The sequence below is a fragment of the Peromyscus eremicus genome, chromosome 8a (assembly GCF_949786415.1).
Source record: "Peromyscus eremicus chromosome 8a, PerEre_H2_v1, whole genome shotgun sequence".
Taxonomy (NCBI): Eukaryota; Metazoa; Chordata; class Mammalia; order Rodentia; family Cricetidae; genus Peromyscus; species Peromyscus eremicus.
The window spans coordinates 67,650,738-67,667,633 of NC_081423.1; the positions used below are offsets into that span (position 1 = coordinate 67,650,738).

At 42.2% G+C, this 16,896-nt stretch overlaps 1 protein-coding gene across 7 annotated transcripts in view; it reads left to right on the forward strand.

Annotated features, from left to right (window-relative positions):
• The window catches only part of Acaca (acetyl-CoA carboxylase alpha), a 270,501-nt gene that overhangs the window by 239,263 nt on the left and 14,342 nt on the right, over window positions 1-16,896 (forward strand). For 6 of the 7 annotated variants that reach the window (XM_059271384.1, XM_059271383.1, XM_059271385.1 and 3 more), the window contains 4 exons: window positions 1,327-1,423; window positions 2,931-3,066; window positions 10,583-10,760; window positions 12,363-12,475. In XM_059271384.1, coding sequence (XP_059127367.1) covers window positions 1,327-1,423; window positions 2,931-3,066; window positions 10,583-10,760; window positions 12,363-12,475 — 524 coding nt within the window. The remainder of the gene's footprint in view (window positions 1-1,326; window positions 1,424-2,930; window positions 3,067-10,582; window positions 10,761-12,362; window positions 12,476-16,896) is intronic. The other variant, XM_059271389.1, reaches the window with a different exon arrangement.

Genomic DNA, 16,896 nt, shown 5'->3' on the forward strand with positions numbered 1-16,896 from the left:
GAAATAAATATAAATGTATTCTTCTGGGATTGTTACTGTAAGTGCTGCCAAAACTCATCTTTGGTATGTATGTTTGGAATATGTGTGCTATTGGCTGTAAATTGTCTTTTATTATTCCATGGCACCTTGTCCAGGGACACACTATAAAACAAGATGTAGCATCTTCATGTGCTAGCCTGATAAAATTTATATGAAGTATAATAGAAAACAGAAGTTGTTCTGAGCTGTTTTCAACTTCAATAAATAACTATAATACTCGGATAAAGATGTTCTTTATTAGGTCACATGGGCCCTAATATATAAGTTATAAGTTACCGATTTAGGGTGGCTTTTGCAATTACAAGTTTCCAGTTGGAGTGTTAATCATTGTGAACAGAAATATTTCTGAACCCTCCTGTGTACCTCCTGCTCGTTGTCTGGTTGTCTAGAGGGCTTTTGATTCTGATTCAGTGCAGGCAAGTGACAAGGGGGTGGTGGGTGGTCTCCACTCAGCTCCAGTTAGGTCTCTTGTGATGAAAAGAATCCATTTCCAGTAGTTGATGTAACAGCTAAAGACCATCCTTCATGGAAAAGTTTGTTATGGACATGTCGTAGAGAATGAGAATATAACCCAGCCCAGCCCCAGCCCAGAGGGAAGCAACCGACAGAATGAAGGGGGATCCTATTTCCAGAGTAAAGGATTCACCTTTCACTTGCCTTCGCCCTCTTGGTTTCTCTTCCTTCTTCCTTTCCTCTCAGATTCATTCTAGGAAATCTTAATGAGGACCAATATGGGAGATTATTACCCAATATATAGGCAGAAACTTCAAACATCTAAGTCTTAACATAGTTTTGAAGTTAAGTATCTGCTTCTGATACAGAGTTCATCAAGATTATTACTAAAAAATATTTCTGTCTCTTTGTTCTTTTCCACTGAAGGAAGGGCGGGGCTTGTTTAACTACCACAGCTCTATCCCATAAGCCCAGCAGTTTCAGGCTGTGTTCCACCATCAAGAGCTGATTGACAGCAAACTGGAAAGTTTCATTTGGCAACCACAGAAGTAGACATGTGCACTAGGCTGTTGAGTCTCCCCTAATGCGGCATTCAGTTTGAATTTATCCTGTTGGGCTTTTTAGAAGATGAGTGAGTGTGAGGGGACTCTCCTCCATATTTGCGAAATGAGTACCAAACCCCGGAAGTCTCACATTTAACCCCAGGAGCGTCGGAGTCTCCCTGCTGTTTGTTTGCCTCCAGTTTTCCCTCAGTGTTTATATGTGAATGAAAATTAACGCCTACTTGTAATATCCACATGCATTATGTTCCTCCTCTTTTCCCCCCCGCCCCAGATTAGGGGGAATACCTGTGGGAGTAGTTGCTGTAGAAACCCGAACTGTGGAACTCAGTATCCCAGCTGATCCTGCAAACCTGGATTCTGAAGCCAAGGTTGGTCACATCAAATACTCCTTGTGCTGTGCTTAGAGTTCTTTTGTGCCTGCAGTTTGTCTCCCTTCTACAGTGCCCACAGATATACTGGGAGTATTGCAAGCCACCAGATTTTAGAGGGAAGGGTGGCAGCCACCTTAAATGGTTGCAAAACATTGTGATCACTTTCAAGATACCTCTAGATCACTGCAAGCCAGGTTTTATGTGAAGGATTAAATAGGCCTCTACAGTGGTATTGGTGATGCCAGAAAGCAGTCTACTTTTGTTGTGGAGCTAGTCTAACAGAGAGGCAACAGGCACTGATGCGCATCTGTTCCAGATTCTCTGAGCTACACCTAGGAATGATAACATAGTCTCCAGAGCCCACCCCTACTTTTTCTCCTTAAAGATGGATTCCATTTCGTACTTCTTCACTATTTAGAAAGGGAAGGGTGAAGGAGAGCAATAAGAAGGCTCCTCAGCAGTATCACACTGAGTGTCTGGTAACTAAGTTACAGTACTAGAAAGGTGAAAGGACTTGGAGACTGTACAGTTGGCATGATTCAAAGAGTAGTGTAGGGCTGGGGAGATAGCTCAGTCAGTAAAGTGCTTGCCATACAAGACCTCACTCTGATCCCCAGAGCCCACATTTAAAAACAAACAAATTATATGTGGTGGCACATGTCTATAATCCCAACATTGGGGAGACAAAGACGGGAGATTTCTGGGGCTTACTGACCATCCAGCCTCACCTATTTAAGTGAAGTTTAGGCCAGTGAGAGACCCTGTCTCAAAAAAGCAAAGTAGATAGGACATGAGAATGACATCATTGTTGATTCCTGGCCTTCGAATGCATGCACACTAGGTACGCACATGTTCACCCCCATATACATACATACACAAAAGAAAAAGAAAGAGACAGTAATGTAATTGAGTTGCCTTTGAAAAGAGTTCCTATGACTGCTTGAGAGAAGCATTTCAAGTCCTCCTTTTGTCTAAGGAATAATGGTGTAGTCAGGCTCCCAAGAGAAGAGTGTTTAACAAGGTCGGAGAGCCAGGACCTTTTCTTTTTTAATAAATAACAGCTTGATCAGCTGGGGGAGGTTCTCCTTCAAACTGTTGTTTGCTGTGGGATGTCTTTCTGTATGTTGTGAATATGTATTGCTCCCATTGGTTAATAAATAAAGCTGCATTAGCCTATGGCAGAATGGAGCCAGGCAGGAAATCCAAGAGAGATAGAGAAAGAAAGGCAGGGTCAGGGCAGATGCTGTGAGCCACTGCCAGGAGAAGCAAGATGTGAGAGAACAGATAACTCCACAAAGCCATGGCAAAACATAGAAATGGGTTGAATTAAGTTATAAGAGCTAGTTAATAATGAGCCTGAGCCTGAGCCATAGGCCATAGAGTTTGTAATTAATATAAGCCTCTGTGTGTTTACTTGGGACCAAACGGCTGTAGGATTGGGCGGGACACAGGAAAACTTCCAGCTACAGTTGTTAACTAGCTCTTCCTTGACTTTTCCCAACAGATAATACAGCAGGCTGGCCAGGTTTGGTTTCCAGACTCTGCATTTAAGACCTATCAAGCTATCAAGGACTTCAACCGTGAAGGGCTACCTCTAATGGTCTTTGCCAACTGGAGAGGCTTCTCTGGTGGGATGAAAGGTGACTAGTGGGCTGGGAAGAAAGTGACTGGTCTGCCCTGGGATTGAGAGGAATCAGTAATCACTAGGCAGGGGTGGGGTGGGGTGTTGGCATTGTGTAAGTAATAGAGATCCTGTGAGTGTGCTAACAGCTGTGACCTGACAGCTCCCTCTGAGGTACTGGAACAATAAGATATGTCTTCTAAACTGGGCATGATGGCTCATGCCTTTAGTCTCAGGTGGATATCTAATTCCAAGGCCAACCAGGTCTACAGATTGAGTTCCAGGGCAGCTAGGACTACACAGAGAAACCCTGTCTCAGACATCCTCCCACCCCCAAAAAAGATATATCTTCTAATTTCACGAAAAAATTACAGAATAATCTACTATTGTGTAGGTGGGCTACTGCTGAGGATTTGGCTTCCACAGTAGACGTTAGACTGTTCTGGTTGTCCTGGGAAGTGGTATTTCACAGGTTCCCACCCCTCTTCTCTGCACATGCTCCTTACTCACATCACTCTCTAACACTCTCCAGTGACCAAGATGTATTCTGAAATGAGCAGTAACTGGAAGAAAATGAAGAAATTCTATACCAGAGACTGGCTGTTCTTTGTGGCAATTTGTGATATCTTTTATTATTATCCACCAACAGCCCTAGGCCTGTGGCTCCAGCAGATTAGACCATTAGTATAAAGGCTCTAGTCCATGCCATGAGAATTTCTTAGTGATTAGGCAGCCAGTGTCATCATTAAGTAAAAATCCTCCATAAACAGAGCCACTGTGGACAGTCCAGAGAGAGACAAAAAGGATTACCTCATAGAAGGATAGGCACCCACAGCTGTGCAAAGGCCAGCGTCTGCAGGCTGTGGGGGTATGTGGGTGGGCGCGCTCCTCATTCACCTCAGGACTCTAAAGGAATAGATGGGCTGGGGAAATGGATGGAGCTGACATGCTGGAGTGATTGAGGTTGTTGAGAGTGTGGAAATGTGAAGTACTGAGCTCTCCATAGAGAGCCTACACAAAGCTTCTAGCAAGATTGCCTCTGCTTTCTGAGGGAGGAACAGGCTGGGAGAGCTCCCCCTTGTAGGTTACTAGCCATGTGTGAGAAGTACTCACAATTTTTACCAATGACATACACTTGCCAGGCTTCGTTGGGAAAATGAAGAGCTGTTGTTACTGTTTTTGCTTCATCAAAAAGCCCATATTTACTAGAGAGATGCCCCTTTTCCCACAGAAGGCTTTGACTACACATACAGCTTAATGCTTATGTATATTTAAAACAATTTTTTTTTTATGTGTCTGGGTGTTTTGTCTATTTTGTATTTATGTACAACATACGTACCCCTCATACCGGGGAAAGCCCAGGAAAGGCCAGAAAAAGATGTCAGATTCCCCTGAAACTGGAGTTGGAAATGTTTATGAGCCAACATGTGGGTTCTGGGAACTAAACCCATGTTCAAGCAAGAGATATAAATGCTCTAACCAGTGAGCAATCCCTCCAGCCCCATGGATGTACTTAAATTTTTTTTTTTATTATGTTTGGTTGTGGGGAGGATGTATCAGAGGACAACTTGTGGGAACTGGTTCTCTTTTTCCATCATACGGGTCCTGGAATTCCAACTCAATTCAGGTGTGATAGAAAGCACCTTTACTTGCTGAATCATATTACCAGCCCTTATGTACTTTTTTTGTTAAATGTAAAGGTGAATCATCTATGAAAACATCATGAGAAAAGGAGTGTATAGTTTAATCAGGTCACCCCTACACACTTTTACTGAATTCCTCTGTGCAACTTTATTAGCTGCCTCTGAAGAAACAAAGATATGTCAAACAGTTATTGCCTCAAGAAGTCAGGAAAAACGTTCTTTGAGTAGTCTGATAAGGCTGTAATATATAAGCAAAATACCAGGGTATTTGAGAGAGGATACCACATGGACACTGGGATCAAGGCGGATACCACATGGACACTGGGATCGAGGCGGGAGTTAACTCTCTTTCATTCATACATGTGAGATCCAGTCAGTTTCACTTGGCTCCCACTTCCTTTGCTGTATATTTTATGCTGAGACCTGAGAATTCAGTGATTTTGTTCCTTAGTGACTTCACTGCAGGACACTAAGAATGCACTCTTCTTGACACACTGACAGGGAGTCACCCTGCCTATCCTATCTTACCTAGAGGTCAGAGTTGCCATGTCTACTAAAAGCTTCAATTATGCTGCCTCTTTGGGCATTGATCCCTTATTGGTTGCTAAGCCCTGAAACATTAAGTACAGAATTAAGATTCATTGAAGGCACTTGGGAAGCTGAGGCAGGAGGATTGACATGAGGCCAGCCTGGGCTACATAGCAAGACCCTGTTCTCAGTGTGGAGGGGTTAATGAATCTTTGCACTAGAAACTGTATTAACCGCTTTCATGTTGGCCTCTGTAATCATGGGAAGCACCTCTAAGAGATACGTCAAATTGCTGTTTGCAGTTCACATGAATTGAGGCTTGGAGTAAGTAAATCTCTTTTTAAAAAAAAAAATGACAAGAGTTGATAGAAGAATGTAGATCCATCTCTCTTTTTTAAGAGAGTGTGTGTGTGTGTGTGTGTGTGTGTGTGTGTGTGTGTGTGTGTGTGTTATGGGGTGCATACACATATAAGCACACCATAATGCTTTTATGTAGTCAATTCTGTCCTTTGCATGAGTTCAAAGTTCAATCTAACTCTGTTGCCAGATTTGCTCACCAAGTGCCTTTACCCACTGAACCATCCTGCCTAACCTCTTCTCTCTCCCTCTCCTCATTCTCCCCCTCCCCCTCTTCTCTTTCTCCCCCTCTGGCTGACCAGAGTCCAGGAACAGAACCAGTCAACTTGGAGCATCCCTGGATATCCTGAAAAAGTTATCACTTGTCTATTTATTTCCCCTCCTTTGGAAATGTCCGTGGTTATTGCAGGAAGAAATAGCTAGAGCTCAAATGATTTTTGGTTTTTGTTTGTTTTCTGAACATAATAGCAAATTAAAATTAGCTTGCTCTATATAGTAACTTCTTGTCTCAAAAAAAGTTATTTTCTTAATTGTGGTAAAATACACATGATCCTCATTTTAACCATTTCTCCCATCCAAGCACTAGCCAGGCCCAACCCCATTTTAACCATTTCTAAGTGTAGCATTTATTGGTAGCTACCTTCATAGTGCTGTTTGACAACTAGTATTACTGCTGTCCCAAACTTTATCATTTTCAACTTAAACCCTGCTCATTAAATAATAACTGCCACCCCCTCCTTCCTGTCCCTGGTTGGAAATGAGTTATTGGCCCAATACAGTCCAGAGTAAAGTTCTTTCTTCTGAATTTTGGTGTGATGCATCCATTTACACATCACGTAATACAAATAGACTTCAGGGGAAATGGAGATCTGTGTGAAAGCAAGAAGGGGAAGAACAGGCTCTCCTGTGTACATACAGGTCAGGCTGTCTCCCACATATTATCTCATGTAAAGGGACCTAAACTGAGAGCCTCTTGTCATTCCTCACATCCCTTGGGGAGATGTTTGCAGTTTTGGTTTCAATACTGGCTGGGGATTATGCAGGGAGGGAAAATAAACAATTATGCCATCCCTCAGTGCACACAAACACACAGCCAGGAGCCGACTGCACTGTGGGTAAAATGACTCCAAAATTGTGTGTAATGAGTAGGAAAAGATTAGAGACAGCTCTTGCTATGCTGAAAATTGACATTAGTGGAGGGGGAAAAAAAACTCTTTACTAGTCGGCCTAGGAGGTCTAATTCGAGCAGTAAAAAATATAAATAAATAAATAAAAGCTTGTCAAGATGGTATTGGTGCTTTTTTTTCCAACGAGTTCTATCTGGCCGGAAGGCTATTCAGCATAATGCAAAATTAAATTATAAAAACTGGCTGAATATTTAGATGGAAGAGCCATTTGGAAGCAGTTTATTTAGACGAACCGGCAATGACCCACAACAGGGAGACATCAAGCGTGAAATTTACTAGAAATTAGCACCAGGGTCCCAGCCTCAGCGTGAATAGCTTGATAGGATGCAAATCCCAGTGATATTAAGCCGCCTCACTGCTGGTGCTGCTACAGGGTCACTCTCAGTTGGCTTTTCGTGTTATACTTATTATTTTTTCCTAGGACAGGTTATAAATAACAATAAAAAACCACATTTATTGAAAACTTTAACTGGAATGAAAGTCTATTTTAAAGTCTCTGATTACTTGGATGTTGAAATACAATGTCTGCCAGCCGTAATGAACTCCGAAGAGACATTACACGTATGCAGCTTGTGTATGCCTAATGTTTACCTCAGTGCCTAACATAATCTTGCCTAAGCCAATAAGATCCCCTCCAGTTTGCGGGTGTGGGGCACTGTGGAGATGCTTCCACACCCCACCCCTTGTTTGGTGCATGTGGCTGCCACAGCTTATTCGTGTTGTATAACAATGAAAGCCCCAGGCAAAGATGATACCTGGGTGCTGGGTGTGATCACCATTCATGCAGATGTATTTTCCCAGGATGCTGGAAAGCTCCTTCCTTTCCAGTTAAGAACGGATCAATATTTCTATTTCCAGTCCAGTTGCTTTTCTCAGGCACCAGGAATGACAAGCACATGCATGGCTTTAAATGTCCCTAACTGACTCTAGCATAAACCCTTGGAGATCTCCCCTACCCCTGATAGCCTTTGCTAAGTTTTTACTCTATTTCTTAAATATGAAGGGATTTCAGACATTTGTATGTCAAAGATCATTGTTTCAAAATACCTAGTTTGGGGAAATTTGCAATTCAGTACTAGCATATTAATTGTAGAAGTTGCTTTGTGTTTATATTTGAATAGCCTGTTTGGGGATGTTTTAACAGTTGCATTATGGTTCTGTTGGTGTTCCAGGGGGGATGGAGGTGTTATTTTACCTCTAAGCATGGCAACTTTAAAGAAGCCTAAAGTCCTTTTTCTACATCAGTTTTAGTGACTAAAGATATTTGTTTGCCAGCCAGATCCAAGCCCATCACATAACTGCTAGTACCATCAATACAGTTCCTGACATCTCTGAACATAAAGGAAATCCAGGCCACATTTAGATAGATTCAATCACTCAAGTCTCTTCTGGTTTTAGTGTAGTCAGCCATTAAATGTTAGAGATTCCTCGAAAGCCTCACTCTCCCAGCAGTAAGGATGAGTAAAGTGAGGCAGTATAACTTTAAAGTCATAAGGTGGAGTTTGAAGCTGGGCATGGAAATGCATACTTGTAATCTCAGCAATCAAGAGGCAAAGACAGGAGGATTATAAATTCAAGGCCAACCTGGCTACAGACTGATACCCTGTCTCAAAAGAAAAACTGCATTTGGATGTCATCTCTGCCGCTTATTCTTGTTTAACTAAACTTCCTTTTACTAGCTATAACATGGGTATAGGAAAAAGATAATATTCTGATTATTAATGTTGTGCATCTGTATCTGGGCACATGAGTGTGTGTGTGTGTGTGTGTGTGTGTGTGTGTGTGTGTGTGTACAGTCATGACTCCTGGTATACAGTAATCTACCCAGACGATAAGGAGAAGCCAAAGTCCTTTTCACAAAAAAGAAAAATCTGCACTTAACTTCATCCCAATTCCATACAGTGTGAAGTCAAGTGGTGTCTAAGTACACTTTTAACAAAAATGAAGAAAGTGGCTGGAGACTATCTTCGTTTACCTGTAACATCATTTTTTTCAAGTCAAATGACTTTTGTTCTATCTTCTGTTTATTTTCATCTTTTATCTACACTTTCCATTTCTCCTTTGTGCACATACCAAGAAGGCCTCTCCTTTCTGCTACTTGTTCTGAAACTGTTCTCTTGGCAGTACTGAAAAATGTACTGCTAATTACACAATTATTTTATTATGTAGCACTGGTTGAAATATCCACTAAAGAATTAATTTAGTTAAAATAATTTGAACTGAGCAATTATTTTCATAAGCACGGAATTAGCGTAAAGCGCTTAAAGTCCTTTATTCCCGCTCTTCATACAGCAGTTGTGCAATTAGCAGTAAATTTTTTTTTGGTCTTTGCTTTCCACGCAAAGAAATAAATGTCTTCACTCTGATCATATCTACAGAGTATATGACCATACACGTTTCACATAGACTAGGAAATATATCCTGGGGCAACCTGGAATTTCTGAAGTCCTCACAGATAAGCCAGGTTAGAGCAATGGCCAAAGGCATGTGCCTCGAAGTAAGCTGTGCTCACTGATGGTCTGAATGTGTAGAGAGCCATTTTCACTCTGGAGAAGGTGGCAGTTTAATTTGCTCGTAACTACAATGAAAGCAGTTTCTATTTGATTTGCTCTTTACTTCCTGAAAAATGCTTCTTTGCCTTGGATTTTTCAGAATTTATTCTGAATTGAGATCCTGTCTGGATAGGAAACTTGGAACCTGATTGAACCTGTCATTTGTTGTTTGGAAGGATCCCTTTGTGGCTCCACTGAAGCACTCATTAAGTGTCTGGAATCAGAATCCTAACATTAGCAATGTTTAAACTTTAGGGAGCTGGGAAATGGGAAGCATCCATAAAACACTGGGAAATAAAGGACTGATCCCAAGGATCTTTGCAAGCTGGTCCTGGCCTTTGCAGGCACTGCAGAGTATTCTCGAACAGAAAGAAAAGGTTGGCTCTTCATGTGGCCATGTGAGATTTCATATGTGAGTGTGCATATATAATGTTTCTTCTCACTGATATTCTATAAAACTACAATTATTAAATATTTTTTCTTATATTCTTTCAAAAGTATGTATGCTCATTCATTCATTCAGTACCAACTTTAAGCACTGACTGTGTTTCGGTACTGGCAGGCCTTTGTGTATGCAGGGATGAAAAGTCCAGTTTTTATCTTATTTTTGAAACAAGGTCTCACTAAGTTGCTCGGGCTGATCTGGAACCCTGTGGTCCAGGCTGGCCTTACAACTCACAATTCTCCTGCCTTGGCCTCCCAAGTACAGAGATTATAGGTGTGCCCTAACACTCCTGGCTCCAATTTTTAGGAATGAACCTTTTTTTAAGGACCCATTGCCATTAGCTGCATATTTTAAGAACTCATTGTACACTAAGGATCATGAAAGGAATTGAAAAAAGCTAGAATAGTTTCTTCCTTCAGAAAACTCAATGTAGTGAGAGCAATCACATATTGACATGAAAAATACGTAACGTTTGTAGAGCAAGTATGAATTAATGTGGTGAAACCAGAATACCGAAATGCAAGGAGGGTATAAAATGGATATTTAATTGTGGGCTTTGCATACGGTGTCTTGTGAATGACTGCATTTCTGTATTGTGCTTTTGAAGCTCCTCTGAAGTCTCGAGTAGGGTACAGGTGGAGGCAGCAATCTCGGTAGCCTTTGGGATGGCACAGGACCCATGGTGGCTGGAACTCCCAGTCCTGTCACTTCTCCCATGGAGACACAGTGGGCCATCAAAGTCTGTTCTGTGTATCTCCTAACAAAAAGCTCTGCTTTGAGGAGGAGAAGTTTGATTGTTTCTAATTTGTCTTGTTCTCCATAGATATGTATGACCAAGTTCTCAAGTTTGGCGCTTACATTGTGGATGGATTACGGGAATGTTCCCAGCCTGTTATGGTTTACATTCCTCCCCAGGCTGAGCTGCGGGGTGGTTCATGGGTTGTGATTGACCCGACCATCAACCCTCGGCACATGGAGATGTACGCTGACCGAGAAAGCAGGTATCATACATTCTTTATTGCATTCAATGCCTCTGGGGACCCTTTAGCTATTCGTCTCCCTACCCCTAGAGAAAAGTATAGCCAAAACAACTTCATTTGAATCTCTCCATTCCCAAAGGACTCCAAGGTGAGAAAAATGGGCTATCTAAATAGTGTCTGCTGGCATGAGGAAGAAACCAGGCTGGAGTCCGGTTTTCTCATCCTAGTCTACATCTACATCATTTTACCACAAGGTTCTCTCTTCCATGCCCTTCCAAACTCAGAAAGATTCTCTTTTTCTGTTCGCAATTTGGACATGACTCTTAACATCTCTTTTGGGTGCAAAAGGAACTTTAAAGGAAGGAAAGACTAAACTGTAATCAGGACTTCTAGGGGTTGATGTGTATGTGTGTGTGTGTGTGTTAAAGATTTGTTTTTATTTATGTAAGCCATCATGAATGCTAAGAATCAAATACAGGTCCTCTGGAAGAGCAGCAAGCACTCTTAACCACTGAGCCGTCTCTCTAGCCCAGTTCCATGTTTAACCCACTAATTGTAGATAAATTTGGAGTGGCCTTTGCTCTTCTGGGACTGTGTCTCCTGTTAATTAGCTCAGTAGTCATTGATGTGCATCACAGAACCCACACACTGTGACTCCACACCAAAGCTGATTCCCTTCTCTGGAGCCCAAAGCTTTACTCTGGTATTCTAAAGAACTATGTTTGCAACCCCCCCACCTCCACACCAAAAAGAAAAAAAAAAAACTGCAGAGAAGCCCTTATCTGTAAGAAGGTAGTTCTTGAAACTAAAAAGACAAATCAAGCCTAGCACCTCTCATAACATGTTTCTGATCCTTTCTGGAGAACATGAACATCATTGTCCATATACGTTACTACATGCCATCATTTTATTGGAATACTCACTCTCTTTCTCCCCAAATGTTAGGAAACTAAAATAGTTTCACTGTTGAATCCCTTGGCTGACATTCTACACCAAATTTATTATTTTTAAGTCCTAAGCTATCCCCTGATACCAGATCAGAGAGATAGGTAAAGCATCCTGTCTGGTGCTATGGAAGTTAGCAAAATAAAGACCTCAGAGTTTAAGTCCATTAAGAAATGTATATATCTAATGCCTCTCAGCCTGGCCTAGTGTGTCTGGTTTCAGGAGCAGATTAACAGCTGTGGTACAGGACAGTCATCACCAACAGTAACCCCCATCCTACACACACAAGTACAGCCCAAGAACTGGAGGTGGTTCCTCTGGTAGGGGCCTCCCTTTTGGGTTTTTGTTTTGTTTGCTTTTCTGAAAAACAAAAACGTGATGCCTGTCACCTTTACCAGCTGTCAGTGGTGGAATCTGTAGTCTCTCTTTGAGATGGAAATCTACTGGTGGGGTAATGAGAATTATTTTAATTTCTTTATGCTAGGCCTTTCTCATACCTCACTTAGATACATCTTAGGTACCTGTTTTTTTCCCCAAGGGTAACTTCTGGGAATCATGGGTGTCCAGAACAGTAATGAAGCTATTTCCTGGTCCACAAATAATGACTGGCTTCATTCTGTATCTTCTTTCCTTTAAAGTCCTCTGTTTTGTTTTCTTTTTTCTTTTTTTTTTCATCAGGGGATCTGTTCTGGAACCAGAAGGGACAGTAGAAATCAAATTCCGCAAAAAGGATCTGGTGAAAACCATGCGTCGGGTAGACCCAGTCTACATCCACTTGGCTGAGCGATTGGGTACGTCTGCTTGTCCTCCTGGCAAATCAATGAGCCATTCAGCTGATTTGTAATGAGTGCATTCATAGGTCAGGGGAGGAGGCACTGAAGCATTTGATCAAATTCATGATGATCTTTATTTACTATCCTCTATATGGTAAGAACCCTGGTAGAATGAAATAGTGTGATAGGAGGGAAGGTGGGCATTGAAAAAGAAAAGTCACATGATTTTTCTTCTGACATTTCCTTAAAGTGCAGATAACCCACTTAATGGGATGTTCTTGTAGAGTATCATTAGCGAGTAGTTGCTTTGGGAGGCAAGCTAATCAGGTGGAGAATATCTGCAACTTAAATATTTCTTATTTCTGTAGTCTCTTTGGACAGCTGTTTTATTTCTGGGGCTTGTGAGTCAGTGTCACATTATAGAAAAGCCAGTCTCTATCCAAACAGTGTTCTGGGGTCAACCTGAGCTACAGAAAATGGAAGTAAAGATTGTGCACTATAGGCCTCCAAATAGTGGCTTCAGCAGTCATAGCCCTCAGAGCGTTTGCACACCTTGCATCCAGCCAGTATTCTGTCACTCATTTGTTTTCAGAGCCTTGGAAGAAGACTGTAGGAGCCTCATAATGACTTGTGGATACTTTTACAACACTGGTTTTTTCTTTCACTGAACCACTATGTCAGTAAAGATTGCTTAGGATTGTTTTGTTTTATTGTGTTTTTGTTTCTCTAAAGGAATAGAGAGGTTATGTTTAAAAAGTAGTACAGCCCAGTAAATGGGAAGGCAGAAAGACATTGGCTCATTTATGTTCCAAGGAACAGTTTAATGAAATACTATTTGAGGATTCGATTATCTTTACCATGTAGAATCAGAAAAGCTCCTGAGTGCCTGCACTATGGAGGCTGCGTGTCTAAGCAGTTGAAGCCTGGCCCAGGTTGTTTGCCAAAAGTGGTGACTTGAGTTACAATCATCCCTTTGTGTCCCCATTGTTTGCTGTCAGGTAACAGCAACCAAACACTAACCCCACCGCACAGCAGGCTGACCCTTTCTGGGGGAAGCACACACAAAGGGGCCTGGCAGAAGTTGTCTGAAATCTACTGCCGCCAGATTTGTTGAGGTGCTTTTTTTCTCCTTTCTTTTCCAAACAAGATAATTACTTCTGACCAACCCCATACACTTTAATTAAAGTGACTGCAGCCCAAGAGCGAGTTACTTACAACTGTACACAGCGAAGCTCTAAAAGCTTCGGCCACTGATAAGCATCTCACTTAGGTGGCTCATAATTGCTCCCAGCATCCAGTGATCGTCGCTGCTGTTTTACCAATAATTCTGTACAAAGGCAGCGACGCCACAATTGTAGGACACAAAGAATTGCCTAATTTTCTTTCATTTATTTTTTTCCTTTTTTTTTTTTTCCTTTTTCCCCCCCTGGTTTTCTTTCTGGCCAATTTAAAATTTGTCAAAGTCGGTCTTCTTCTGGATCACTGCCCTTTGATATTTCGCGCACTCCATTTGCCACAAACAAGCCGCGGGGCCGCAGTTCATGCTGACTCTAGCAGAAGCAGAGAGAGCCCCATTTATCTTGCACTGCCTGCTGAATTCCTACTCATTAACTGGGGGTTCACTGCCTCTTTTTAACCCCCCAATGGCTGTTATCATCCCTGTGAGTAACGGGATGGTAGTAAGAGGATCCTCTCCACATCTGTTTGCAGAAGGACTGGGTGGTAAGGGGTGTGGGGCCACAGCTTCCTTCTCCTCACAGAAAGTGTTGTTGCTCCCATCTCTATCTAGCACCTTTAACTTTAGAAGCATGTGTAGGGAAGAGGGAGGAGATTCCCAAGCGATGACCGTTTAATCATTTGTTACGAATCATCTCATTATCAATTTCCTATCCATGCTGAAGAAAACCGTATTTATTTAACCTTGACCAAACAATGACACTCCAAGAAGAATCTATGCCCAGAACTCTGGAGGCAGAGGCAGGCAGATCCCTGAGTTCAAGGACAGCCTGGTCTCCAGAGGGAGTTCCAGGACAGCCAGGGCCACTCAGAGAAACCCTGTCTCGAAAAACTAAGAAAAGAAAAGAAAGGATGGATGGATGGATGGATGGATGGATGGATGGATGGATGGATGAATGGATGGATCTATAGTCTGCTCAATATGAAGCAAGCTCTGACTCCAGGCATCTTGGGAACATGAGTAGGTGTAAACTAGAAATAGTTGCCTAGGCATAGATCTGTTATTTTCGGGTATTTGCAGCCGTTCAGAGACTACTCAAGTACAGCTATGACAGCAGATTGGCTTGGATGCACTACAACATAACATAAACCCACTGTGGGGAGAGTTTACACCGGCCTCTGGCTTCTCCACAGCCCGATAACCAAAGACTACCAAATACCTTTTACAAAGTAGGTGACCAGTAACCTCATTTTACAGACTGGAAAATTGAAACCAAAATCAAGATTAAACAAGTCTACCAAGATAGACAGTAAACGCATGTGAGGGCACAGAACAGAATTCTCAGTCCCTAAGCTGAGTACTGAGCCTGGTCTAAGTCAAACAGGGATTCTTTCCCTTTGTGAGCTAAAACCAACTGCACGGGGGTAATGTGATTTAGGAGAGAGCCTATGGGAGTGGGTGTTATCTTGTGTTTCCAATCTCCTTCCAAGTCAGCCTCTGTACTGGGGAACACTCACAGAGCACCTAGACTAACCAGTGCAGACTGATTGGCTGCACAAAATTACAGTTCATTCCCTAAGGATATGAATAATACTGTCTGAACAGTTAACTTCATCTCTTCCAAACTCTTTACTTGATAGATACATGAAGTAAGAGAGCTAAGGATTGAAATTGGGAGTTTACTTTTTTTTTCTTCTTTTTTCAAGACAGGGTTTCTCTGTGTAGCTTTGGAGCCTGTCCTGGATCTCACTTTGTAGACCAGGCTGTACTCGAACTCACAAAGATTCGCCTGGCTCTGCCTCCCGAGTGCTGGGATTAAAGGCATGCGCCACCGCCACCACCCGGCTTACATTTTTTTAAAATGATTTTTTACCATTTTCTGTGGCCAATTTGGATAAGAAGTTTGCAGATCTACAGTAATAACAGCAAATTAATTGCCCTTGAAAGTAAGTGAACTAAGTTCACATAGCAGAATGTCCCATTGCTGAACCAGTTCTGACCCTGTGTTCTCAAATGCAGGCCTTGGTAGAGTTGTCCAAGGAAGGATTACATCCCACCATTTGGGGCTTAGGAAATAAATTCCTTCCCTCCAAGGCCTTTCTGTGTATCAATATCATCCTTGTGCTGCTTCTCAGAACCAGAGCAGGAGAATGGCTGGGGAGCAGGAATGCTGCTGTGCTATGAGCTGAGGTCTTCCCATAGAAGACTCTTCACATGCAGAGAGAAATAACAAATCAATTTAGATGGAGAAAGAACTATCTAGCCCAAGCACAAAGCAATTATTAGTTCCCTACTGTCCCTCTCCCTCAGTACAGCAAGCACCTGGGCAAAGGAAACATGTAGAGGACCCTTGTTCTCTATCATGGCACTGCTCCCAAACAGCTGGGCATCCTGCCATGTAGCTCCATAGTTCTACACATACAGAACTGCCCTGATGGCTGACACATGTTCAGCACCTTCCTGGCCCTCGCCTGATCTTTCAGACCTAACTAGCATCCAGCATGCCTGATGACCTGAGATACCTGGTACAGTTGGAGATCTGTGGCAGTTGAGGATATGCATGTAAAAAATTCCAGAATGCCTTTCTCCAAAGCTACCTCTTTATCAGCAAGAATGACCTAAAAAGGATTATCTTGGGTGATGGAGATTCACGGTTTACTATCAAAGTGTGTATTTTCCCATCTCTTCAAGCTGTTATAAACTAAAAAGAGTCAGTATTGCTTGTCTGAGGCAGAAAGAGTTATCTGCCTAGGAAGTTGAGACAAGGAAATAAAGATGTCTCAGTACTTATGCCTTGAAAGTGGTGTCTTACCTGTAATGCATAGAGTGTCCTTTGTGGTGAGAAGCTGAGAAGAAACAGTTTTCTATCGTGGAGGTAAGTAAGGATTTTAAGTGATAGTAGCTAAAAACTGACCTCCTCACTTTAATTTACAGCCTGTTGGGCTTGATGTAATTTAGTGAGACCATGACATTGGGGAGGGGCGTTGTTTGATCTCAATCCAATTATATTTATAGAAGCACCTGCCTTGCTCCCCTTCCCTCAGAAAGATAAGATTCACAATTAGGACTTGGTGGGGATTTTGTTCAAGTAAACCCAGGCTTCTCTCTACCTGAAGGCTATTGTCAGAATATGTCCAAGGCCCTTTTCCTGGCTTGTTCTCAATTGGTCCAGATCCCTGTCAGATTTAGGGAGAGCAGAATTCAGAAAATTTTGTGTTGTTTCCTCACTTTCTCATGTGGCCATGTCTGTATGAGGGCAAAG